We start from the raw sequence: 25,315 nt of genomic DNA on the forward strand, positions 1-25,315 counted from the left end.
ATATATGATGTTCCCCAAATTTTATTTCTTGATGAATCCATTTAAAAATTAACTTATGGTACAATTGAATACTAATTATTATGAAAAACGCGCTGAATTTTTTGGTTTTGCTAAACAAAATAACATACATATGCTTTTTTTACACAAATGATATCGGAGGAGGAGGAATTCGAACACATGATCTCGGATGTGGGGATATCAACTCTTCTAACCACTTGTGCTATATCATTACATATATTTTAATTGCGAGTTTTATGACTTCATAAGTTATTATTCTTCAAGTAGAGACATAAAAACTCAGAACCTTCCAATCTCTAGCCTAAATTAATTAGATGCTAATGACGGGTACTTGTCTTTCACTATTGAAAGCGTACGTTCCTAGGTCATCAAAAGCCCCACATGTTCCATACTCACTCAACCAGGTTGGCCAAGTTTATATTATTATTAATCATGTTCATGCCTTGTAAATTAATCAAGTCTCACTTAGCGGAAAGAGAGAATAAATTTAAAAGCTCTCGAGGTCCACTATTGATGTACCAAGTTCAATGGTCGTTTTATTTTCTTCCTTTTGAGCAGCATCAAGGGTTCACCAGTCATTTTCTTAAGCGTCTTTCGATCTTTGATGTGAACCAACGAACACCATGTCATATAGTTTTCTTAATTATTCATTTACCTCATTTTCCGTTTTGGTCTCTTTTCTCTCTTTAATACAAGAGATAATTTAGCATACTCTAAGCTACCTCAATCAACTAGCCTAACGCACACATTTGCAAATACGATCCTTCTAAAATCGGAAGACATACACAGCAGAAAGATATGAGAACATAATTGTAATAATTGTAGGACGAACTAGCTAGATATCCGTGCATGAACCCTGAACATGTCTTCTGCACCCTTTTTTTGCCCATAGATAACGTTAATGATAAGGATGGGGTCGGACTGTTTGACATTTACATAGTATTGCTAAACAATTATTCAAAATAAAATATTTGGGAATACATTTTGGATTATTATAAGCAATTTAGAACTACAGTTGATGTGGTATTAAAAAGACAGGCACATGCATCGCTGAATTTGCACAGGAATTATTGTACTTGATGGGAACACATAAAATTTGTCATGAAGTTGAAAGATATACACGTTGACTGGATCAAAGTTCAGAAATTGTTGCCAATAATTTGAAGTAAGTAAAATCAGATATTAGAAAAGATAAAGATGCAGGCATGCACTAGGCACTAGGCAGTAGCTAGCTATAGTCTATAGAAGAAAAGAAAGAAAACACATTCCTTTACAACTTTAATTAAATAATAGATCTAATTTATACTCTAAGCAATATAATTATTATGTGATAAATTAAATTAATGTATAATAATTAAAGTGAAGAAAAGGTTAAGCAAAAGGAAGAGCCCCGAAAATAAGGCAAGGTGCTGGGAAAGGTGGATACAGGAAGAGACAGAGGGTGGGTTTTAAAACCACGCATGCTTTGCTATCAATAGAGAGCCACTTGCCAACCCCTCTCCCTCTCCCTCTCCCTCTCCCTAGTCTAGCCTTCTCTTTCCCTCAAAGACATGCCAACCTGTTCTTCCAACAGTAAGCTTCACTTCAACCCCACACATCTCCTTCTCTTCTCACTCCAATCTTCCAATCACCAGGTCCACCTTTTCCTCTAAACAAAACAAAAAACAAGTTTCTATGCATCTTGTTGCCTTTATATATTCGACCTAGTAGTTTTTTATACAGTTTCATTTCATTCATTGTTCCTTTTTTTGTTTTCAACTGCGTATATACATATATTATAGATATGTATGCCCTATAGAAGGATTGAACTTGAGTATCTACTTTAGTTTGGAGCTAAATCAAATTAAACGTCAATAAGTGGTTAAGAACATTTACCATGCACCCGAGATCCTATGTTCGATTCCCCTTTTATCCAATATCACTTGTATAAAAATTCAAACCAAATTACAGTTAAAATATTGAAAATAAACATATAAAAATCGAAAGGGCAAAGTCTAATTGTCAATGTTATGGAAGGTGACATGCATAGTAACTTAACAGATGTTCAAAGTAACGTCCTAACTACCTTAATATATATATATATATATATATGTATGTATGTATTATAACTCATTAGCATATATAAATGTGGTTTTTAAAGTATAATGTTTTGTTTAGTCAATGTGACAAAGGCACATGTTGCTCTAAACCTGATATGACATGCTTCTTCATATATTATTACAGACGGGAAGCTTTTGGAAATATCAAAAAGACCTCTGATTATCTGCAGCACCTGGCTCCAGAATAAGTAACAGACAAAGCTAGGGTTACAGACAGATAGATGTGATGTGATAAGTCTCCAAATTAATATATGTAACATTAAGTTTTCCATTTTTTTCACCTCATTAACTTGAATTATTATCGACCTAGCTAGCTCAAGAAAAATGAACGTCTGCGATGGTCCCACCAAATAGAGGTACTCCCTGGGGTCCAACCATGGAAGATGATGGACTAGAGTCTAGAGAGAGAGAGAGAGAAAGGTAGTGGGTTTCCAAGTGCGAGACAGATCATAACACCATAGAAAACAGCACAGGAGGAGGAGGAGGGGATATGTATATATATAGATATAGTACTATAGTCTTAAATTCACCTATTAATTCAGTCTTTAATGTCTTTCATGATAAAAAGTACACAGTACCATGCAAAAGCATGTGATTGGTTCTGAGTAGTAGCCATATAATTAACTAACCTCCCTACCCATCTCTATATATTTACCCAACTCCTCACCTCTCTCTCTGTCACAGTTGTTAGTTAAGGCCAAACTAAGCTTGAAAAAAAAACCTGCACTTGAAAGAATTAAACAGCTTTTAGTACAATCTCATCTCTCATGGCCACAGAACCTGATTTTGGTGATTACTCAAGGGTTGTTTCGATCACCAAAACCGCGTCTGTGTTTCCAAAAGTTTTGTACCCTCCAAAAATTCTCAGCCTCTCAAACTTGGACAGGCAGTGTCCAGTCCATATGTACTTGGTTTTCTTTTACGAACACGAGAATAATAATTTGTTCATTGATCGTGATTCAGTTTTCAGAGGCTTGAAGTGTGGCTTGGAGGAGGCTCTGTCGGTGTGGTACCCGGCGGCGGGGAGGTTGACCTTGAACCCTAGTGATGGAAATAAGCTTAACTTGTGGTGCAACAACAAAGGAGCTATTCTGGTTGAGGCAGAGACGCAGGTCGAGATCTCTGAGCTTGGAGACCTCTCTCAGTACAATGACTTTTTGGAGAAGTTAGTTTACAAGCCTGTGTTTGATGGAGACTTCTCTCAAATGCCTTTGGTTGTTGCTCAGGTACGTACCCATCAAATTGATGACCTTCTTTCAATATAGAGAAATTTGCATTAATAGCACCTAAACTTTTAGCCATGTGCTTTTATCACATGGGCTTTCAATTTTTACCATTAATCACCTCAAGTTTGCAAAGTGTAGCAATTTACCTCATACGTGTAACTCCATTAAAATTTATGTTAAATAAAGTCACAAGTTGAACATATGATATTTTTTAAAAGACATTTTCATCAATTTATTATAATTTTTTTGCCAAATTATTATAATTTAAAAACAAATTTTTTTTAACTAACATAATTAAAAAGAAAAAAAGAAAAAGAAATCAACCTAATCATCCCACTAGCTCCCCTTCCCCCTTCTCCTTCACGACAGCCCCCTTCCCAGCCAAAAGGCCACAGCCCACAACAATCCATCCCTCCTACCCTCGCCCTAAAACTCTATCTCTCTCTCTCTCCAACTGCACAAACAATAGGCCAAGCTCTGCAAATCAATAACAAATTCAGCCATAACTAGGTTTGCCAAGTTTGATTTTACTAGCACAAAGAAAAAAGGAAAAGGACTTGATTGCTAGGTTTTAATGTATTAGAGAACTAGGGTATGTTTAGCACTCTTGAGCATATATTCCACTTTTTGTAAGACTTCACCTTGAATTGCAAATTGGTATTGGAGGAGAAAGATGTTTGGGAGGCTAGAGATAATATGCTTGAGTTAATAAAAATCTTAACAGAGTTACACATAGGTGATTAATTGCTACATTTTATAAATTTTAGGTGGTTAATGATTAAAATTAAAAGTTCAGGTGATAATCGCACGCATACTTAAAAGTTTAGGTGGTATTTATGCAAATTTCCCTTCAATATATTTGCATTTCTTAATTTATAGAGAAAAATCATCTATATATATGTGTGTGTATGTGTGTTAATTCTTCAAAGACATTAATGTGTTTCTTGAAATTAACCCTCTTCATAGCTAGAACAAATCCCAATTGGACCAATTCCATTTTCCTTATTATAATTATAATTTTTATTTCTGTTTTAATAAATTTAATATTATTCATTATTTTTCAGACAAATCTTTGTTTATTCTTCGTTAGGGTTTCTTGAAATTACATATAAGAAAAAACTCCTTAATTTGGAAGCATGCTCCTTATACACTAAACAAGGAAAATATGTGTGTAACTAGTTGACAGGATAGTGAGTCCGCTTCATGTCACCAAAGTTTGAGTTCCTTTTTCCATGCATAGATTAGATTAATTTGGAGTAATTTAAATCATCGTTTATATATTAAAAAATGTGTGTGTTGTAATTGAATTAAGTTGGTTAAATTATTCTTGGAATGGTTACGTTTGTGTAGGTGACCAAGTTTGGGTGTGGAGGCTATTCAATAGGTATTGGTATCAGCCATTCGCTGTTTGATGGCCCCGCGGCATATGACTTTATGTGTGCATGGGCTTCAAATTCTGCTGTAATTATGAAACAACACAAAGCCTTGGAGCTGCCTAATAAGTTGCCAGTGCACGACAGAGGGACACTGTTGATGGGTAAGTTTGGTCATGAAGCTCCAAAAGGGGTTGGTGCAAAGTTGTTGCAAAATGGGAACGACGTCGTCCCTTTGGTATTGACAAGGGCTGCTGCCGTGGATCATTTGTACCAATTGATAATGCAAGCAGCAGCAGCATCCAGTGACCGGATCAAATTGGATCAAATTGAGAATAATTATGTTCATAAAACCGTTCATTTGAGCGGTGCATTGATAGAGAGTTTGAAGAGGGAGGTTTCTGGTGGTGACATGGGTGGTTTTCCTTGTTCATCCTTTGAAGTTGTTGCTGCTCACCTCTGGAAGGTAAATTATCAATTCAATTTGCCACTTAAAATTTAGTTTTATCAAAATTACCTACGACAAAAATTATTTGAGTTTTTATGAAAATTCGACACACGAATGTATTCAATTGAGATTTTAAAGGAGTTTAAAAGTTCGGGAATATTCACTTTGTGTAGACACTCCACTTGTAGTCTTGTATTAACCAACGGTCGACGAAAGAAATACTGTCTTTTTTTTTTCCTTTTTTGGAAGTAGTTCCCACGTACCAGTTTATATGCAACTACACCAATCAAATCAAAAACATAAACTCAATAATCAAGAGCAATGTCAAACTTAACGAATTATTGGGTTCCATAATAGTATTTCTCTCTAATTGTTCATCACAAAATTGAAGATTCATGAATAATTTATGTGAATTTATCAGGCAAAGACCAAAGCTTTAGGAGCGAGGAAGGAGACAACGGTGTGCCTGCAATTTGCCGTGGACGCGAGGAACAAGGTGGAGCCTCCACTCCCTGAAGGGTTCAGCGGCAATGCCTTTGTCCTTGCCTCTGTTGCCCTAACAGTAGGGCAAGTAGAGCAAGCGACCCACAAAGCCATTGTTGAAAAGATAAGGGAAGCCAAGAACTCTGTTACAAGCAACTATGTCAAGGCATATATGGAGGCAGTTGCAGGGCCCCAGACATCTCTGCCTCCTCTCACGGAGCTCACTTTGATATCTGATTGGACCAGAATACCCTTCCACAAAGTTGGGTTCTTGCAAGAAGCAGCAGCCTATGCTTCTCCACTGGTTTCTCCAATCCCACAGGTTGCATATTTTATGCAGAATCCTAGGGATAATAGGGGCATTGACATGAGAGTTGGATTGCTTCCACACTACCTCAGTGCCTTCACTCGCTACTTCCTCACTAATAAATGAGCAGTGAAAACTTAACCCGCTTTCGGGGCTCACTCCAGTAGTGAGTCGAGCGAAAAAGTACTGTTAGGATTAGAATAGATCAAGAGTTCGTTCAGTGGATCCAATGTAACAAAAACAAAGAACAACTTGCTGTGAAACTGTTTGATTTGTTTTGCGTCAACCTTTTCTCTTTTTGTTTGTAAGTGGTGCGGGGCGCCTGCGCGCGATAAAAATATATATATTAATGATTATGATTTGCCATATGAGTTGTTCAAAAGCCAACTATTTATTCCAAGATATATATGTGAGTGAGATGGTCGTTTGGTAAGGCACATTCCAGGACAAACTCAAATTAGAAAATTATGGTGACATGTACTTTTCTTGGTCAGACGAAAGATGCTTCAATAAATTGTGAGGCCTGTCATTATCTCAATCAAATCGTAATCTTCATATTCGTGTATGTAGAGCCACATATAAGACTAAATAATTCACAAAATTCTTCTTTCATTTTTGTAATATATATGTAAATAAATAAAATGAAGAAAAATAAAGCTGCTGCGTGTGAGGAATAGAATGCTAGTTATGCAGAATATATTAAAGGGAAGCCAAAGCATATATGTAGGTGTAGTCAAAGAGATATCATTAACTACTCCTTAATACATTGCCGGGGCAGGATGACAGCAGATTAAACAAGCCCTAATTTTGTTCGATAAACAACTAAAACGGATTAATGTGCAACTAAACTAGAGAGAATGGAGACTAATTCTTGCTAAGAAAATACAAAACTTGATATTAATGTAAATATGTAGACAAATGCTCTGAAACTAGAGGAGTGAAGGACAGTGATCTCTCCTTTTTTTTTTTTCCCTACATGGCCATTGAACCTTCCCCGCCATTGATTTCGCCTTATCTCCTTTCCTGCATCACCAGTTCATGTTATTGATTTTCAAAAGGCTAATGCTTATATAATCACTGAAGACCATCTATGTTAAATTTGCATTAACCAGAAATATACAGTGAAATGGCTGCACTGTTTCAGATTATGTTGAAAGTTGGCTAGCTCCAAACAGAAAATTTAATCAAATGGGGAAGATGAAAACTAAGTTGCACCTATCCAGAGGCAGAAACCAACATGATCTATTTTAATACAATGTCATTTAGCATACAGGACTCTACAAGGACTGTTAAGCCCCAACAGATCCCCAGAAATGTTGCTAATACTTGCACAAAACTACACAAAGCTCACCTTTATCTTTTGGTTATCAAAACATTGTATAAGGAATGTCAGTGAATCCAAGTTCAAACAGTAATAAGCAAGGCAGGTAAAATAAGTTTCTTACCTGTTTCATCATTGCACTCACTAACTCATCCAATGACCCAACATTGTTGGGGTTGTAACCGCCCTGCAGCTTCCGTTGGTCCATAAGGTATCCCGGTCTCATCTTCAATGATGCATCCTGAGTCAGTTCAACATCATCATATTTCATGAGTAATGGATCGAGAAAATTAGATTGTCCAATCGAATTGAAGCCCATGTTTCTTTGGAACGTTGTCCTTCTAGAGTCCGAATTCTGGTCAAAAGGAGCCACAGTATCATTAACCGGCATCAAAGAGTTCATTGAGGTACACATAACATCTGAGGGGTATTGGGAATCGGGCTTATGGTCATCCCACCCCTGAAACGGGTCATTATTAATTGTTTGCCCAGAATTATTGCTCATTGCAGATGCTTGGATCGGTAGTCCAAATCTTGAATCCTGCGATTGACAGGAGATAGAGACATCAATCTGAGAGCTCCCAATTTGTGAAGACATAACAGGCATATTGTCCTTCAGGTTACTTTGAAGCAGAGTAGGTTGTTTGAATGAGTCACGTGAAGAAAATGAATTTGAGCAGAACATAGATGGCTGAGAAGCACTTGACCAGTTGTCATTCAACCTACCATGATCCAAAAAAGGTGGTGACAATTCTGACCTTAAGGAGGCCCTTGATACAGAAGACTGATTTACATAATTTCTTCCAACTTCAGAATCTCGAGTGTGTCTTAAAATTGGGTTGTCTGCAAGCCCAAGAGCATCATTTGAGCTATTAAACACTTTTGCATCTGGGAGACCGCTGGAAGTAGGATAAACTGTTGTACCATTGACAGCAGCAGAGAAGTCTGCAACACAGGCAGCTTCAGTACCATGTTGTTGATCGAGTTCCAACGGTGCTGGCAGTATATTTCCATTACGGTTTCCAGGAAATATCAATGGCTGATCATTAATGGAGTTGCTTGGATTCTGTGCATGACTCAATTGAAACATTCCTGAAGAAGGAAGACAATGTAGACCCAGACCAGCAGGAGTGTTCAATCTACCAACCATCCCACTAGGTGGGAAGGATCTGAATGCATTGTTATGAAACTGACCAGGTCCCGTCAATGGATGGAAATTTCCAACTCCATTCACAGAAGTCATTCGTAAATATGAAGAATCAGAAGTCCCTAAGGCTGCCACCATATTAGCTTGTTGGTTTGCCACACGGCTGATTCTTTTCAGGTAAAGCCTATATTTCTGCAACAACAACAAAAATAAAACAACATAAGCTTCCTATAATAGAATATTACTACTATCTTGAACTAAGGGAATATGACCATTCATACCTGGAGATGGCTTGCCACATTTTCTCTTGTAAGCTTTTCAACATTCATCAAATCTAAAATCTTTTTGGGTACAGCCTCTGCATACAAATAAATTTAAGCAAAAGAGTTAGTATTAAAAAAATCTTTATAAAAAGCACAAAGTATGACAGATTCGGGATACATGATCTACTCACTACTAGGAGTTTCAAATCCAGGCTATAAATGCAGAAACTTCAGATATGATTTCAAAACAGACCAAAAGATTGAAGAATTCCACATATTAAGGGTTATCACAAATACAAGGATAATTTCCTCAAATAGCTTTGACCAAGGATTAAGAACCTACTGTCAATGCCTAACTGATTAACAGCGGCCACAAACTTGCGATGCAGCTCTAGAGACCAAACAACCCGAGGCTTTTTCTGGGCTGATGGATCGTCATTATCATGTCCATCCTCATCACGATCATCATCCTCATCCTCGTCCTGATCCTTTCGTTTTTTATTGAGCTTTGCATTCTGATCTGAATTTCCCGTGCCCACTGATCCAGGTCCTCCTTCACCATTTCCAACATGTGACTTTTCTTGATTGCAAGAATTCTGGTCCTTTGAATCGACTTTCTTTCTTCTTATCACATGTTGCCATATGTTCTTTAACTGCTCAATTCGAACGGGTTTTAGCAGGTAATCACAAGCTCCATGGGTGATTCCCTTCATCACAAGCTTGGTATCCCCATTTGCAGACAACACTAAGAAAATTTTTACATTTATAATTAGTAATGAATCCTAACTTAAAAACAAGAGCTGCAGAAGAGCTCCTACAATTCTACCAATATCTTAAAGATTTAAGATATCTCGAAATTTCAGAATTTAACAAAACAAATGAAAGGGATTTCACAGTTTTGTATTCAGTCATCAAAAGTTTAATTGGAAAGTTTAAATTGGGAAAAAAATAAGCTACAGACAACATAATGAAGATTGTGCAGAGTTAGTGTGGCCTTACTTATAACAGGGAGATCCATCTCAAGTCCTACAAGCTCGAGCAACTTGAATCCATCCATGTCTGGCATATGTACATCACTGATAACCAGGTCAAACTTGTTCTTGTTTTCTCTCAACAACTTCAATGCCGTTATTGCCTGACTGGTAGTGGTAACTGCAAGATCCATCAAGGTTACTATAAACCCACCAATTTTCAAGAGGGAAAATCAAACGTACAGATGCAACAAAAAAAGAGAGCAACCAAAACAGACCAATCTACCACAACCCAATCAATAGAACTGAAAAGTTGATTGTACCTATAGAAAATGCAATAGAGAATTTAATTTGAATGTAATTGAGAATCCATTTGCTGAATGCCTGTCTCCTCTAATTGACTAGAATATCTAAGAGATAATCTTATTTCTAAATTCAAAGGAAAAAACAAAACATTTTCTCCTAATTATAGTACAAAGAATCAACCTTTTATATGCAAATCATCATTACAAGAAATTACAGAATCAGGGAGAAAATATAAAATTGACTGACAAAATTACAGAACTTAAGAGATTGATATTCTTGTTTCTAAATTCAAGGGAAACAACATGACTTTTACTCCTAATTTTAGAAGATTGGATCAACCGTTTAAATACAAATGGATATTAGAAGAAATTATTGAATCAGGGAGACATCTGAAATTGACTTACAAATCCTTTCAAGAAACACATATCTAAGAAGCCATCTTCGTACGAACATATATTAAACTGACTTTGGCATAAAACCCCAAGTGCAAACAAATCACGGAGGTGCTATAAATTTACATAACCAAAATGAAAACTACCAACAGCAACACAAAATCTAAACAAAAAACACCATTTTCGCACCAAACAAAACCAGAAGGCATCACAGAAACCCCATTAACAAACCATGATATTTGCACCGACGGAGTAGAGCATCTAAGAGCTTAAGGCAAATGGGATCATCATCCACGGCAAGCACACGCATTCCAATGGGAAACTGGTCTCTGGGTTCATCAAGTACCCCCTCAACAGTCATTTTTCTCAGCAGAGAACTTGACAAACTCGGAAAATAAAAACGGAAGAGAGAGAAGTGAAGTTTGAATGTTGAAGCCTCTTGCTTTATTGGGTTTTCGACAAAAACCAGCAAAACCCAGAATCAATAAAAACACAAAGACGCAGAGAAAATGACTTGTAAAGCCTAATGGGTTGGGTGATTAGAGAGAGAGAGAGAGAGAGAGAGAGAGAGATTAAGGAATGCGATTAGTGGGAAACATAGAATATTATTAATGAAGGTCTCTCTTTCTCTCTTGGTGTGTGTGTGTGTGTGTGTGTGCAAGCGTTGAAAGAGAGAGAAAAGGAATCTGAACTATGTATGGACTGTGAGAGAAGGAAGAAGAATTAGACTCTGTAGACTTTCCTAAAATGGACCCTTTTTTTTCTTCTGGTTTTGGGTTCAGTTGATTCTCATTATTATGATCTCGCATTAATTTTGATTTTGAGTTTCTTCCCTTCTTAATGTTTTTTGTGTTTTGACTTTTTCAAAAATAAGAAATTAAAATTTTTGGCACCCAATAAACAAAAGGAAATTAGAATTTTCCAAATAAGGAACGAACGAATTAGCATTAAAACTGAAAAATGCATATTGGGAAAAAGAGAATCTTACCAAGTTGACTGGTTCTTTTATGATTTTATCTGCAACCGAAAGATTTAACTGAAGATTCTGATATGATTTATTAAATGGAAGAGAAGTAAATCCACAAAAATGTTTTCCTTTTTCATAAAATACAACATAGTCCGCCCGGTTTTTCTACTAGTTACCCATTTTTCTTCAATAAAATACTATCGTCATCCTCGCAAAAATGTTTTTCTTTTTCATATTCCTCTTTATCAAAATTTCCTAGTTGGTTCTTTTAATATTATATTTTCATTAGATTTTGCTGAAATTTACATGTAGTGATATTTAAAGGGAAAAAAAACCATGTATTGTCTTGACTTTTTCCTTTATGTTTTTACAAAAGAATGTATCGCATGCAACATTTGAAATTCAAATATAGTGGTCTAGATTGGGATTTAGGAACCCGAGTTAATTTGGTGCATGATTATAAATGCTAAATACTTGTCGATTTGTAACTTATTTTTCCACCATGATTCTTAGGAAACACCAATTTACATGATATTGTTAAGATTTAGTTCTATATTTGGTTTCATAATTACCTTCAATAATGAGGAAAAAATGATCCTTTTGGTCATAAAAAAAAGATCGAAGAAGAATGTTTGGTTATGTAAAATATATAAAAATAAGAAAAACACATAAGTAGCTTTTATTTCAATATTGAATAATGAATATTGTAGACTTTAAGAAATATTATTTTTGGAAGGCTTGTGGTAGAAAAAAAAAATCTATTCTTTTTCATAACATTTTTGTATTTCTTCATTATCTTCTTCCTTTTTTTGGCTTGGAATTCCAAAATAAGTTCCCACAATATGTTGTTTTTAGAAGAAGTGGAAAAGGGTTTTAACCTGCATTTGAACCCCTCTAGCACCTTAGTAGTGTGTATGAACCCCCTCCTCCTTGTAATTTAGACTATCGCTTGTATTTTTTAAAAAAAATTAATTATCTTTACATATATATATATATGTTGATTTTTCTTCCTTTTGAAAGATTAACACATTGGAAATTAAAAAACAGCCAATGTCTTCGTTACAAACAATTTTCTTTAGTCAATGATTTGGCTGCTAATTTTCTTTTTAATTTGGTAAGAAACTTATAAATGAAATGGTTAACTTTGACATGTCGTGTTCGACTCGTCCCCTATAAAAAAAGCTATATTATTCTTAATTTTGGTATAAAGCAAAGATTACACTAATTAAGTTGATACAATAAAACTACGTGCATTTATCGTTTTCCTCTTATTGTGAATTTCAAAACAAAACCACTCCCCCAAAAAAAAAAAAAAAAGAGTAAGATATATACCCGAAAATCACACCTTAATAAGTGAGAGAGACAAACCCAGGAACCTGTGAAAGGTGGGTGGGTGGACCGTGGATTCGAGAAAGAGACACAGTGATGATTATTACAGAGAGAGAGAGAGAGAGAGAGAGAGAGAGAGAGCCAATCCTGAGAAAAGCTAGCAAGCAAATCAATCACATTCAAGTTTAATGGAAAACCCACTACCTAGCCTGGTCCTTGAGTGTGTCATCGACTCATTTTAGTGGAGAAAAGCGTAGCATGAGGCTTTTCGGATTTGTTGTGTGAGAAGTTATAATCTTAGACAATGTGATTTATCCTAAACCCCTAATATAATATTATATTTAGTGGTTTCCATCCGTACTTAAGCCCTCAAAGCAAAGTTAAACAAGCTTTCATCCAAATTCTATCAGTGCACAAACTGTATTAGAGTACCAGTACAACAAGTAGCTAGACTAATTAATTAAACGATTATATATAGATTGCGTTTTATGGATGATTATATTCTGATATTGCAATCAAACCGTAATTGAAACCTAACATGGTTTTATACTTAAGAACTCATTTAGAGTTATCATCGATGACCAAGAATGAAAACAACTCGTCGTAATCATAGTTGAATGAGAATAATTTAATTGGGAATCTGTTATGGGGCGATTAGGTAGTCAGCAAAAAAATCAAAAGCCAGCATATAGGTTGATTGTAAAAGTTATTAAGTTACATCATGATTATTTAGAGGTTATTAAATATTAGCGGCAAAATAATCTTAAGATCAAAGATTAAAGATTAAAGATTAAAGATTGAATGATATAATTAAGTTACTTCCTACGGCATCTTGGATTGGAGGATCATGCAAGCATTATCTGGCTCAAAACGAGACACCAATGAGCTTATATAAATAAATACATGATGATCAAAAGCAGCATCATTGACTAAGGCAACAAATATTAATGAAATGGTGGCATGATAACAAGCTTATCCCTCTTTCTTCTTCTCTATAAGCATGAAATAATATAATATAGTTTTGCTTTGTTGTGATATGCATTATTTTAGAAGATTCATGTTGGGTGCAAAATCTTGAGATTCCTTGCTTTTTTTCAGTCACATGACTTTCCGTTTGGCATGATTATATTTTAAGAGAGGAGGTAGGGCGTGGTGACCAGTAGGGGGGAAGGACAATATGCAAGTTGGCTAAATATAAGGCAGGCTTGTGAATGGTGAAGCTTTAACTAATCTTGTCTCCTATGAGGTATGTATGCTCACAATTTTAAAACATGTTGAGTGACTTTCCCACAACCCTCCTTTTCTGAATCGATTATCTCATCATCATCTAACTATTTTGCTATTTTATTCTTCAACCAACACTCATATGAATATGAACGGCTGGCAATTACAGATGTTGCGTTGTCTAATTTGTCATTGTTTAACCAATATGTGAACTAATGTATATCATTATTTCCACAATGGTTTTCAAACCACATAAGTTTAGAGTTGCAATTTTGCATGATATTGTGAAGAATTAACTCTAGGTTTAGTTTCATGTTTACCTTGAAGGAAAAAAAGAAAAAGAAGATGAGCCTTTGATTATGTTCGAAGAATATCATGATTTTTTTTAATACAAGTGATAATCTACTTTAAACTAATCTAAACTATGAGAGGGTAATTTGAACTCGGATGCTGAGTGGAGAGCCCGCATATGCTATGGCCAACTCGGTTATGTTTGAAGAATATCATGATAAACAAACATAGTTGGAACCTTTTTAATTATTTTACGAAATGGAGATTTAAACATATAATTTAGATGCATAGATAAATGTTCTTAATTGAATGCGCTACAATGCCCTTACTACAATGTGATAATTAATCATACAACATAATACAAATAGATGATAGTGGGCTACATGTTGAGTTGTGGATAATCCATTTTCCCTTCAGTATTTCCAAGCATTTGAAGCTGCCAAACAAGAAACAAAGCATTAGAAATTTAAAATCAAACCTAATTTTGAAACGAAACGAAATACTAATTGAGTGTGGGCTGGAGACTTACCTTGGCTTGATATAGTCCAGTCTTTATCTTGACCCAGAGCCCAAAAGAAGTATCCACCCAAGCCTAGCGACTTCGCAAACCGGACCTTTAAGTTCACGGATCGGACATCATCATACCCGATCCAAGAGCTACCCGAATAAGAATAATACGCCACCGCTTTGCTATCAAATACAACCGTTGCATTAGTTCTCTTGTTAAAATTCACTATTTGGTGAAAAACCAAAACGCCATCCCCAGGCCCAACACCCAAAGCAGGCACTCCAACCCGATTCACGGTCGGGTTCTGGAGGGTCCAAGTCCTCCCGTATAGTGGCAACCCCATGACGAGCTTATTGGGCGGTACTCCGGCTTGAATCCATGACCCGATTCCATAACTGGTACTAATATTACTCTTGGAATCATACAACGCGGCATGCAGCCCGGTGAAATTTTCCCATGACCCGTGATAATCAAAGCACATCGGGCTGGCCCAATCCAGATATTTACTTATTGCCCAGGCTGGATACGCTCTCGGGCCGCCGTAAAAGGTAAATTTCGACGCATAATATACCGCTGAGGTTAAAAGTAAACGCGGTTTACCGCTAATTTTAGCTTCATTGTCCAGAGCATTCCTCCATTCCTTGTACAGCAAGGCAAGATTTGACATGTCCACAGCATCAGCTGGGAATTCCCAGTCCAAGTCGAGACCTTGGAACCCAAATTTTCGAGCCACTTCAATGGAGGAACTGATGAAGGCTTTCCGGGTCAGCTGGGTGCTAGCCATGAGTGAAAATACTGTTGCATTGTTACCTCCGCCGCCGATGGAGAGAAGGGTTTTGACGGGCGGGTTTCGGGTACGGAGAGCTCCGATGAATTGGGGTATTGTTTTTTGGTCGGATTGGGTGATGTTGAGTTTGTAAGTGGTGGGTTCGGGTAAGAGGAAGGCATAGTAGATGTGGGTGAAGTAGGAGGTGTCTATAGAGGAAGCTGGGAATGTGTTAAACGATGGCCAATATGCTGCTCTGATCCCTTTGTGAGGTGGATGAACAGAAGGAAACTGGTTTGCTTCACAATTTTGAAGTAGAGTTGTGAGGAAGATTACAAAGATGAGAAAAGGCATGAACTTTGGGGTACCCATTATTGCTGCTCTGATTTTTGTCAGGGTTTGATTGCGTTTGTTTTATAGAGCAGGCAAGTGCATAGGCTATGGTTTGAATCGACCAAGTTGTCACAATTGGTTTTGTGCTGTTTGAAGTTTGTGGTGGAAGTTTCCTGCTGGAGATATTTTAATTTTCAAACTAGATTAGCATGTAGGGGTCAAGGAGGAGGAGGAACTTATCAAACACATGCAGCCAACCTAGAAGCAAACGGAGCAAGAAAACTTATTTCTGTTTGGAATGGAATAGTAAATAGAAAGAAAAAAAAAACAACAGGGTAAGTTAAATTTGGTTGCGGTGGTCTCAAATATAAATACAAGTCTGCAGACCAGTTGCTTCTGTCACTTTCTGTCCTAGTTTGAGTCTAAGTTTTTTTTTTTTTTTCCCAGTCCACTGATTAACAGGGTTTGGGTAAAACGTATGAAAAAATGGAATAGAAAAGTTGGTCTTGGCTTTCAATCAAATTCAGATAATTCTTTCAAGCATCATGTTCTTAATAAGGTTTGAATGATGGGGTAGCCACTAAGTTTGCTCTTATTTTGAAGCATACAGTCATGAATCATATGATCACATGCACTGATCTGATATCTGGTTGAACTCCTTGTAAGACCACAAATGCAGTTGGCAATTGACAATTGAACAAGTGAAGTAGGAGTAGCATTAGATGGTATCTAGAAAGAAATACAAGAGACTGGTGTTAGATAAACAGACTTAGTGGTGATTGGTGAATAAAGCAAGCCACTGACTTTGGATGCACACACTTGATGACTTTTTAATGTTTATCTAGATGTTTATTTTATGGTTCGGTGTATTTTGATTGGTCCAATCCAAATTCCAATCAAATCAGCAAAACTAGCCAAAGTTGAATGCTTCAGCTTCAAAGTGGGTAACCTTCACTTCATATATTAAATATAAGGATGTTGCACATTTGTCAATCAAAATGTCAAATTGTTGCTGGCAAAGAAAGTCAAAAGCAGTTTGAGTCGGCAGACCCCTTAATTAGGATGTGAATGAGCCCAAATCAAGGGCGGGCCTAGTGGCTTGGTCGACCCACTAACAAGCCTGAGCTGGACTGAAGTTCACTAGAGTCCACTCCTGGTCTTTTGGTACAAACAAGGGGTTTTGGAGCGTGCGTGGAAGTGTCTGTATTTGGTGGAAAGACTATAATGAGGCTTAAAGTGAGGAGGTTATTTGAGAAGCTTCCTGTATTTGGACCACGAGTGAGTGGTTTCAAACTTAGGATTGGTGATATGGAAAGTATATTTGTACGTGGAGGAGGAGAGACGAGGATGACGAGGATGATGATGATGGATATGGAATGGAATAATGGAACTTTCCTGTGTTTCTTCTTTTAGAGTTTTGAAGTGAGAAGTTGGCTTAAAGAGACAGAGAGATCTTGAAAAGAGATTTTGGTCCCATTTGATATGACTATGAATGTTACATGGAGAATCATATGGGGGTGTCTGTTTCGCTTAGGTTAAGCCAATGAGGGTAAAATGCCAAACTCCACTCACTACTCAGTCAGTTGTGAGTCACTCGATGCCCATTTTATTCTACCAAACTTTTATGTGGGGTTATGATTGGGCCAAAGAAGAGAAAGTTGCCTAAAATGACTTTATGCCCGTGCAATAATTATCAATATTATAACTCAGATTATACTTATCTTTCGGGCTTAACTTTGCAGATTTATTTCTGTTTAAATATTAATAATGCAGCATGTAACTGCACTATCATTGCATATTAGCATGAGCAACTCCACGTCACCTTCACCCTTTTTTATTTGTCGGCCATTTGTCGCCTTCTCTACCATTGACAAATCATCTCTCCTTTTTTTCTTCCTTTTTTTTTTTTTTTTTCTCCTTTTGAAAAAATATGAGAATATTTGGCTTTATGCCAGCGACCCGAATTGGCTTTACCTGTCTGTCAACTTAGTTTATGTCTGTACTTTGCGTGCTAATACTATATTACTGTAGTAACATGGACTCTATGAGAAGTTTAAGATTATATTTTATATCTAGACCCTAGACAATTGACAACAGCTAGCTAGAATACGATAAAATTTAGGAGGAGAACAAATAAAACATGCACTTATTGGCAATGATAGTTAATATTATATATATATATATATTTGATATGGCTATTAGGTTATGAAAATGACAATTATAAACCTAGTAATTATCTGAGGGGGACGGGCACTCTATTGGAGATAAGATTCATGATCCTGCTTTCAGTTGAGCAGATAAGGCTACTCAGTTAGGACGACTCAGCCAATTGATATAAAGACACTCACCTAATCCCCGGTTACTCTCCTCTTCCTCCATAAAATGCTATTGCTTTTCTCTATTTTTTTTTTTTTTTTTAAAGAAGCCCAGTAATTTTAACATTTACTCCACCTAACATGTGTTGAGCCTGTGATCTAGTTCTCCAGTCTAGTTTTTCAAAGGGAAGATATGATTATAACCCAAAAAGGGCATTGAGAAGGACCCTCATTTTCATGACCCCAACTCAAAGTAATTGATTAATTTCATTCTCAATAGAGATGGAGAAAATAAGTCAATGAAATTATAGGAAGCTGTCAATAATGGTCTGTCCACAACACATGAGAGTGAGATGATTATGGAACATCCAAGCAAAGTGACGCCCCCACAGAATGCGGTAAGGGGCACACTCAATGTACTGAGGCATACTGCATGCCCTGGCTAGGGCGACACTTCCGGGATCATCCGTCGCTTCAAGTCCGTCTATTTTTCAAGAAAATAAAGCTCAAAATCTTTCTAAGGAACTTATTTTCTCAATGTCGGAATAAGTCACAAGTTCGAATGTCTCATCTTTGATTGATTTTATAAAATAAAAGAATTCAATATGCGACAACAATGGCAGATGTGCATCTGCTGTTGAGTTTGATGCACATTATTGAGCATGTTACAGTAAACAAACACAATCTTGGATATGATATCAAAGGAAAACGATACTTTCCTGTTAAAAATAAGTTTTTCGTTTTTGTTGTTGTTGTTGTGTCGATTTATAAATGTATAATATATACGTGCAAATGGATAGAACGGTGAAAAAGTTCCATTGATCCAATCAAATTGCATGACAATAAGTGAACCTACCAAAATACTTTAAAGATCTAATTTGATGAAGGGATCAAATATTTTAAAAGCTAGTAGAACAGTGCATTCTTCCATTATCCATATATACCACAAAGCAATTTACTTTTCCCCCATCAATAAACTTTTTATCCCTGTTGCTTAGCTAGCTTTTCTATCAACTCAAATTTCATAATCCCAGTTGATAACTCAGAAGAAGAAAGAAAAAAAGAGCTCCAAGATTTGTGCGATGGAACCAACCAGGAATTATGAAACATATATCATCTCTGCTCCAGAGGCTCCTCCATGTCCAAACACACCACTTCAGGACCCCAAAGAGAGCAAACAGAAACTAGTTGAGGAAGATGAAGAGGAAGCTAATAAAGATCAAGAAAAAGAGATGAAGCCCAATATTTTAGTAGATCTTGAGGATTCAAATGGTGGGTTCAATCCAGAACTCAACCTCATTGATTGCCTGGACATCGGTTCATCAGAAGGTACAGCTGCCCCTAGGTCTGATGGGGCAGAGCCTAGAGTTTTCTCATGCAACTACTGTCAAAGAAAATTCTACAGCTCACAGGCACTTGGAGGGCACCAAAATGCCCACAAAAGAGAGAGGACCCTAGCAAAGAGAGGACAGAGGATGTTAGGGACACATGTAATGGCCTCAGCAGCTGCAGGTTTTGGGTACCCTTACTTGCATCATCACCATCACCACCATATTTCAAGCTTGGCTTCTCTGCCTCTCCATGGCGCTGCTTATAATCACAAAACTTTGGACATTCAGGCCCACTCAATGATTCACAAGCCTAATTCTCACATGTCATCTTCTTCTATTGGGTTCGGAAGTTCGTATGGAAATCGTGGCTACAGGTCAAGACCGCTCATTGATCAACAACCAGCAATTGGGAAGCTAGCCGCAGCAGCGGCAGAGAATTTCCAAACGACGTCAGGTAGAGGCGGTGCTGGTAGATTTGACATGGGAAAGAACAAGATGGGTTCCCAAGCCAATGACGAAATTGGTAAATTCTGGTTGGCAAACGGCAGTCGTTTCAATAGTGATCAGGAGGAAATGAAGAAGCTTGACTTGTCCCTCAAGCTCTAGGTAGTTTAGCATAGGCTCTGCACAATTCTTATTCAATGTAACATATATGATCCTCTGTTTTTGTTTTCTTTTTTTTCTGTTAGTATTGAGATGTTGTTTAAATTTTCTTGTTCAAATTTCGAATATGGTTCATGGTTGTATAAATTTTTTTTTTTTAAGAACGGCAACGACCTTTTTCTTTTTGGTTTGCTTTGAACTTGTCCATAGCGATCTGGGTTAGAATTTTTCTTTTTTTTTCAACTTGTTTAATCCTCATTTTGGTTAAAACTAAAACAGAAAGAACCCTCTTGTTATTTTTCTTCAATTATAGAAATTTATTTTAGAAAACAGATAAGTTTTGAAGGTGGAGCCATGTTCAGGAGTTTTTATGTACTCCCTTCAAATCAATTGGTGTTATCTGGCAGTGGCAATCAACAATCAGAAGCAGAACAGAGCCCCCCTGTTTTGGCCCAACAAAATTTCAAAAATGTCATGCTTTGCACTCGAAAGGACATGTGACGCTTGTGAGTATTGTTCCAAATAATTTAGGATTATCCGTCTACTTCGATCCAAACAAAACAAACAAGACAAATTTGATTCTATAATCTTTGCCGATTTACAATAAACAGATCATAAACACATAATTTGTCAGAACTTACCGATTTTTATATATTTAAAAATGAAAAGAAGGGTCTAATAGCTCAAATGATATAGGAGGATTACCTTTATACCTAATGTGTGTTCGAATGCCGCGCCCCTCCAATATCAAATGTATAAAAATAAAGAAAATAGACAATGAATTTTTATTCTAAACTTGAGACAAAGCTGCCACTGACGAAGGGGATTAGATAGATGAACGTGGAAAGTTGTCAACTTGATAATACAAGAAACCCAAAATAAACGAGTCATACTTGTGAATATAAGATTGATGATGTTTTTTTGTCCTTGTATGCATCATATAAAATGACTTGCTTTTTCATTTTTTTATGTTAAAAAAATTGGTGGTATCTTTGTCCTCTTTTGAGGAGCGTGTACCGAGTCACTTTCGTTAACTGATCTGAAAATCTAGGAAAGATTTAGCTCAAGTTTAAACATTTTGTATAATAATGTAATAATAGTTTATGTGTCACATTTTACATAACTTTCCCATCAGAAACTCAAATTTCTTCGAGGTTGGCGTAAGTCACTCAACCTGCCACCCCAATAAACAAGGTTTTCGCATACTTGCCCCCCGCACATGTCATATTCCCACATCTTCACATCTGCATGCACATTTTGAAAGTAAATCTTATGATTGTCTGTGGGTTGATCAAATATTTAACCATGCTGAAAACGCCGACAATTTGTTGTTTGCTGGCTTTTTTTAAAAAAAAATTCAAACCAACCACCCTAGTTCCCCAAAAAATGATCCACAGACACCTTCAAACAATCATGTTTCAAACAAGGGCGATGGAGGACTAATGGCGATGAGTAATAAAAATATGTTTTCAGGTTTCAACAATAATACTAGAGGCACCAACTCTTTTTTCGTCAATTTTATTCATCAAGAGATTTTGTGTTTCTATTGAAGTAAGACTTTCAGGACGCATAGCTGATAGCCCTTGTCTGTGTCAAACTTCATTTTCAGCTTAGCTAAAAGGCTAAAAGAAATCAGCAAACAAAGACATGAACACCGCATAAATCTGCATACCATCACAAATCCTAATTTCCCATCACTTTGCTTGGAGTAATTCATACAATCAGAAGCATCTCAAAGCTATAAGACAGACAGAGTTGCTGACCTGAATAAATATTACATTGTAACCCTATGATTTTGAAGGCATGCTCGCGTATAATATAAAGCATATAACTTAGGCAGAACCTTCTTTCCAATCAATGACAAATTTTTCAGGGAAGAAGAACAAATGAATCACCACAAATCTAAATCGAGGGAAGAGGTACTAGACATGTACCGTTCTATTTTTCCAGAAACAACTTGACCTTTCCCAACCATTTGATAAGTTCTATTCTGTCCTTGTTCGCCATATATTGATGCAGGAAAACAGAAAGCTCATCATTCACTCCCCTTGCTTCCAAATACTCAATAAACCTCTTTTGAATCGTTCTCTTCAAACTCCTGCCCAAAAACACAGAAGAAGCAACAAGTCACCTCCAAACACCCAACACTGCAAACTCATACAACCAACAAACATTCATTCTTTGTGCATCATATACTTGCTGGCAGAAATTAAGCAATGTACCTGAAATCAGGTCCCATATATGGCTTAGCCGGCATTCTATAACGATCAAGAACATAAACTTTCTGAACCTCTAGACGGTCCGGCCAGGCCGAGCACAGAAACTCCAAATCATTGGAGACATCCCCCTTGGAAATATCAACAATCATACTGAGGTGAAGACGCACGTCTTCCCCAGAACTGTCATCTCCAGTCTTGGGAACCATTTCATACCCATCAAACATAGTAACTTCAATTTTAATATCCTCAGTGTCTCCAAATTTTCCTCTCATTGTCATCCACAGCTCACCTGGCCGATCTTGCACCGTAAACGAATTGAATTTTGTAGGAGGCTGTTGTCAATTGTTATAATTTCCATCACAAAATATGAAAATGGATTACAATCGACACTTCAAACTGTCCAGTATGAATACACTTAAATGGGAATCGAGAAATCACAAAGACCTACCAAATCAAGTTAATAAAAATGGTTGCTTTCTCAGTTTATGTTCGTGCATTTTCTTACAAACCAAACAAAGGAGGAGGATGACCGACCTGTTCAGGAGGAGCATACTCGGACTGGTACTCCTCCTCGTTTCTGAGGATTCTAAGGATGTTAGCTTCCATGGGCGACTTGGGAAGCGTCTCAGAAGCGTAAGGTCTGTTTTGGAAGAGAGAGGTTGAGATTGCTTTCTGCACTTGCAGCGGAGGATTTGTGTGGCGTTGAATGCCATTGACTAGGGTTTTGCATGAACAAGAAGAAGACAATCGCAGCGCACTTTGAGCAGTTCGAATTAATCGAGCCATTTCGTGTTGAGAATCAAAATTTTCTTTTTAGGGTTTAAGGATTGGGGTTTTAGGTGAACAGTGGAACTGAAATGGGGAAGAAGATGGATATCTAATCTGGGCTTTGACGTGCATCGTAAACAATATCATAATGGGCCTCAAACTCGGCCCAAGTAAAAGAATGCAATTTTTTGGGCTTTAGCTACAAACCACAAAGAATGTACTTTTGGGCCATGATGAAGAGAAATGAGATCGAAAAAAAGCGAAAATAAATAAAAGAAGTCTTGACACATTCGTAAACACTTTTAACTATTTGAATTACAAACCTCGTAGCGACAGCGAGCTTGAAACATGCACTTTTGTTGTTTATAGGCATCATTATTTGAAAGTTGAAATGCATGTGGTATGAATGATTATGGAGGTGTGACGCTTCTTAATTACTTGTCCCTAGCGCGGGGTTCTATAGTTCATAGAGCTCATGGCGGTCTTATCTTCTGCTCCAGTTCGTTGGTTTCTTAACCACCCAACATGATGCCTGAAAACTTGAAGAATACTGAAAGTGATGGCAACAAAATTCTATGGCCATTGGTAGTCCTAATATACTCCTCCGCTTCACCATCAGTTTATCCATGTGCTTCCCTTCCCATTTAAACAGAGCATTCAAAGGAGGGAAAAATGTTTTATTATTATTTCAAATAATATTGATATATTTGATTGAATTGAAACCCCATAAAATGGGTCCTTATAGCCGACATGGGTTTGGTGCAATAATTTCTTGAGGCCATCCCTTGAATGATATAAGACATGAAAATGCACAAGCAGCAACAGTATTTGCCACGCTGCATCATAATGAAAATGAAAAATTGCATTACTTTTATGATGGCGATGAGATGATGACGCGGATATATAATGAGCCTCCCCGTCTGGATACATGGGTGCAGTGCGGGTGCAAAAAGGTTATCCTATATGTCGTTGTGTTATTGATCGAGATAATAAAAAATGTTATTCTCACTGTATAAAAGTGTTTTTCGGTGTAAATGGGCATGATGCAAACAAAGGACAAAAATATAAAGTTTTACGGGGTGTTATCATTACTGCGTTTTGTTTTAGCATTATGAATCCACCATTAATTTAATTAGAATGCTAAGGAAGGACAAAAAACAAGGTGGATATTATGTCCTTGGTTCGTTTTTGTACAAAGTCAGAAAATGGAAACCAATTAGGAATCGTATGTCACAAAGTTTATGACCATTAAAATTTGACCAAACTCTTCATATTTTATGGATATTATGTCCTTGGTTCGTTTTCGTCCAAAAAAATAATAATAAAAATAAAATTGCGGACATCCTTTATTTTATATATATATATATATTATATTTTTTGGGTCAAGTTTTATTTATTTATTTATCTAATTGATTATGGTCATTCTTGACTGCCAAAATGAATGGATATCAAATTAATAAACAATGAGGTCACAGCCAAGTAGTAGATGTGACATCCATCTTTCTTGTTTTATGATGTTAAGGATGTGATCAAGGACCATAGAAAAATACGTGACCATCCGAAAAACTGAAGTAACGAAAAATCTTATCTCTTAAATTATAACAATATTTTTTATACCAATATGAATTATTTTTAAAAATTCTTGTAGAAAATTATTAAATTAATTTAATGGTTTATAATTTTTTTAAATGCGTGTAAATGCATTGATTCTAAATACAGAAGTTTAAGATTCCCAATACAAAAATAGTAAATTTAGATTAGTAAAGTCGTAATTATCGGGTATGAAATCCTTTTTTTTTTGGGCACAATTGGTAATAATTATATTATTTAAATTCACACTTTATATAATCATTATTTTTGATAATGTGATATTCTAAATTATTTTAACTTATGGGGAGGTAAATTCAAATTTGGTGCAAATAGTACGAATACATTGCCATTTCTAGCTGTGGTAATAAAATATTTGCAAGTTTTGTAAGATTTTCATTACAAAAATGATATGGAATTGCAGATAAATCCTATTAATAACACGTCAGCACGACAATTGCTATAAATTAGAAAGAGTTGTATGGTTAAAAACAAACAAATAGAAAATTAGATTTTCATTAAAGAAATCCAAAATAACTTAAACTAAAAAAAACAAAATTTTAATCTCTTTGGTAAGCAATGAGTTTCTCCGGTTTATGCAAGTTGGAATATTTCTATTCGAGTTTTGTATGATATCAAAACTTAAGAAGCTATTATGATTGATTAAACAAATATTAATCTAATTAAAATATCGTGAGTGAAATCACTGCTGTCTCCATT

The 25,315-nt window shown here is 36.3% G+C and overlaps 5 protein-coding genes across 6 annotated transcripts; 2 read left to right on the plus strand and 3 right to left on the minus strand.

Annotated features, from left to right (window-relative positions):
* Nucleotides 1-2,645: 2,645 nt before the first annotated feature.
* BAT1 (HXXXD-type acyl-transferase family protein) lies at nt 2,646-6,320 on the plus strand. The gene is made up of 3 exons (XM_008222473.2): nt 2,646-3,343; nt 4,694-5,182; nt 5,586-6,320. Exons 1-3 carry the CDS (start codon nt 2,885-2,887, stop codon nt 6,078-6,080), a joined length of 1,443 nt encoding a protein of 480 aa, XP_008220695.2. The 5' UTR covers nt 2,646-2,884; the 3' UTR covers nt 6,081-6,320.
* Nucleotides 6,321-6,621: 301 nt separating this feature from the next.
* On the minus strand, nt 6,622-11,164 carry RR10 (response regulator 10). Its single transcript, XM_008222474.3, has 6 exons — nt 10,586-11,164; nt 9,685-9,837; nt 9,029-9,430; nt 8,704-8,780; nt 7,400-8,614; nt 6,622-6,977 (listed from the first exon to the last, which is right to left on the minus strand). Exons 1-6 carry the CDS (start codon nt 10,713-10,715, stop codon nt 6,966-6,968), a joined length of 1,989 nt encoding a protein of 662 aa, XP_008220696.2. The 5' UTR covers nt 10,716-11,164; the 3' UTR covers nt 6,622-6,965.
* Nucleotides 11,165-14,430: 3,266 nt separating this feature from the next.
* Nucleotides 14,431-16,114, minus strand: LOC103320757 (class V chitinase CHIT5a-like). Its single transcript, XM_008222475.3, has 2 exons — nt 14,695-16,114; nt 14,431-14,601 (listed from the first exon to the last, which is right to left on the minus strand). The coding sequence occupies exons 1-2, from the start codon at nt 15,809-15,811 to the stop codon at nt 14,579-14,581; spliced, it is 1,140 nt and encodes a 379-aa protein (XP_008220697.2). The 5' UTR covers nt 15,812-16,114; the 3' UTR covers nt 14,431-14,578.
* Nucleotides 16,115-19,028: 2,914 nt separating this feature from the next.
* LOC103320758 (zinc finger protein 3) lies at nt 19,029-20,178 on the plus strand. Its single transcript, XM_008222477.2, has one exon. It carries the CDS (start codon nt 19,170-19,172, stop codon nt 20,022-20,024), a length of 855 nt encoding a protein of 284 aa, XP_008220699.2. The 5' UTR covers nt 19,029-19,169; the 3' UTR covers nt 20,025-20,178.
* Nucleotides 20,179-21,078: 900 nt separating this feature from the next.
* Nucleotides 21,079-23,097, minus strand: LOC103320760 (Mitochondrial glycoprotein family protein). Of its 2 annotated transcripts, XM_089044721.1 has the most exons (4): nt 22,775-23,097; nt 22,244-22,572; nt 21,956-22,119; nt 21,079-21,265 (listed from the first exon to the last, which is right to left on the minus strand). In XM_089044721.1, exons 1-3 carry the CDS (start codon nt 23,024-23,026, stop codon nt 21,960-21,962), a joined length of 741 nt encoding a protein of 246 aa, XP_088900847.1. In that variant the 5' UTR covers nt 23,027-23,097; the 3' UTR covers nt 21,079-21,265; nt 21,956-21,959. The 2 variants fall into 2 exon arrangements, with proteins under 2 accessions (XP_088900847.1, XP_008220700.2); XM_008222478.2 differs by lacking the exon at nt 21,079-21,265 and having other exon boundaries at nt 21,683-22,119.
* Between the last annotated feature and the right edge of the window lie 2,218 nt (nt 23,098-25,315).

This window comes from Prunus mume, linkage group LG2, assembly GCF_029339155.1.
Source record: "Prunus mume cultivar Tortuosa linkage group LG2, ASM2933915v1, whole genome shotgun sequence".
Lineage (NCBI taxonomy): Eukaryota > Viridiplantae > Streptophyta > Magnoliopsida > Rosales > Rosaceae > Prunus > Prunus mume.

Bases quoted from the DNA above. Each gene is read 5' to 3' on its own strand.
- BAT1 (XM_008222473.2), top strand. From the start codon at position 2,885: ATGGCCACAGAACCTGATTTTGGTGATTACTCAAGGGTTGTTTCGATC. The intron at 3,344-4,693 runs GTACGTACCCAT...ACGTTTGTGTAG, and splicing joins TGCCTTTGGTTGTTGCTCAG to GTGACCAAGTTTGGGTGTGG. The intron at 5,183-5,585 runs GTAAATTATCAA...TGAATTTATCAG, and splicing joins TTGCTGCTCACCTCTGGAAG to GCAAAGACCAAAGCTTTAGG.
- RR10 (XM_008222474.3), bottom strand. From the start codon at position 10,715: ATGACTGTTGAGGGGGTACTTGATGAACCCAGAGACCAGTTTCCCATT. The intron at 9,838-10,585 runs GTTTGTTAATGG...TGGATCTTGCAG, and splicing joins CCGTCGGTGCAAATATCATG to TTACCACTACCAGTCAGGCA. The intron at 9,431-9,684 runs GTAAGGCCACAC...AAATTTTCTTAG, and splicing joins GATGGATCTCCCTGTTATAA to TGTTGTCTGCAAATGGGGAT.
- LOC103320757 (XM_008222475.3), bottom strand. From the start codon at position 15,811: ATGGGTACCCCAAAGTTCATGCCTTTTCTCATCTTTGTAATCTTCCTC. The intron at 14,602-14,694 runs GTAAGTCTCCAG...CTTGTTTGGCAG, and splicing joins CTGGACTATATCAAGCCAAG to CTTCAAATGCTTGGAAATAC.
- LOC103320758 (XM_008222477.2), top strand. From the start codon at position 19,170: ATGGAACCAACCAGGAATTATGAAACATATATCATCTCTGCTCCAGAG.
- LOC103320760 (XM_089044721.1), bottom strand. From the start codon at position 23,026: ATGGCTCGATTAATTCGAACTGCTCAAAGTGCGCTGCGATTGTCTTCT. The intron at 22,573-22,774 runs GTCGGTCATCCT...AATTGACAACAG, and splicing joins AGTATGCTCCTCCTGAACAG to CCTCCTACAAAATTCAATTC. The intron at 22,120-22,243 runs GTACATTGCTTA...GTTTTTGGGCAG, and splicing joins TATATGGGACCTGATTTCAG to GAGTTTGAAGAGAACGATTC.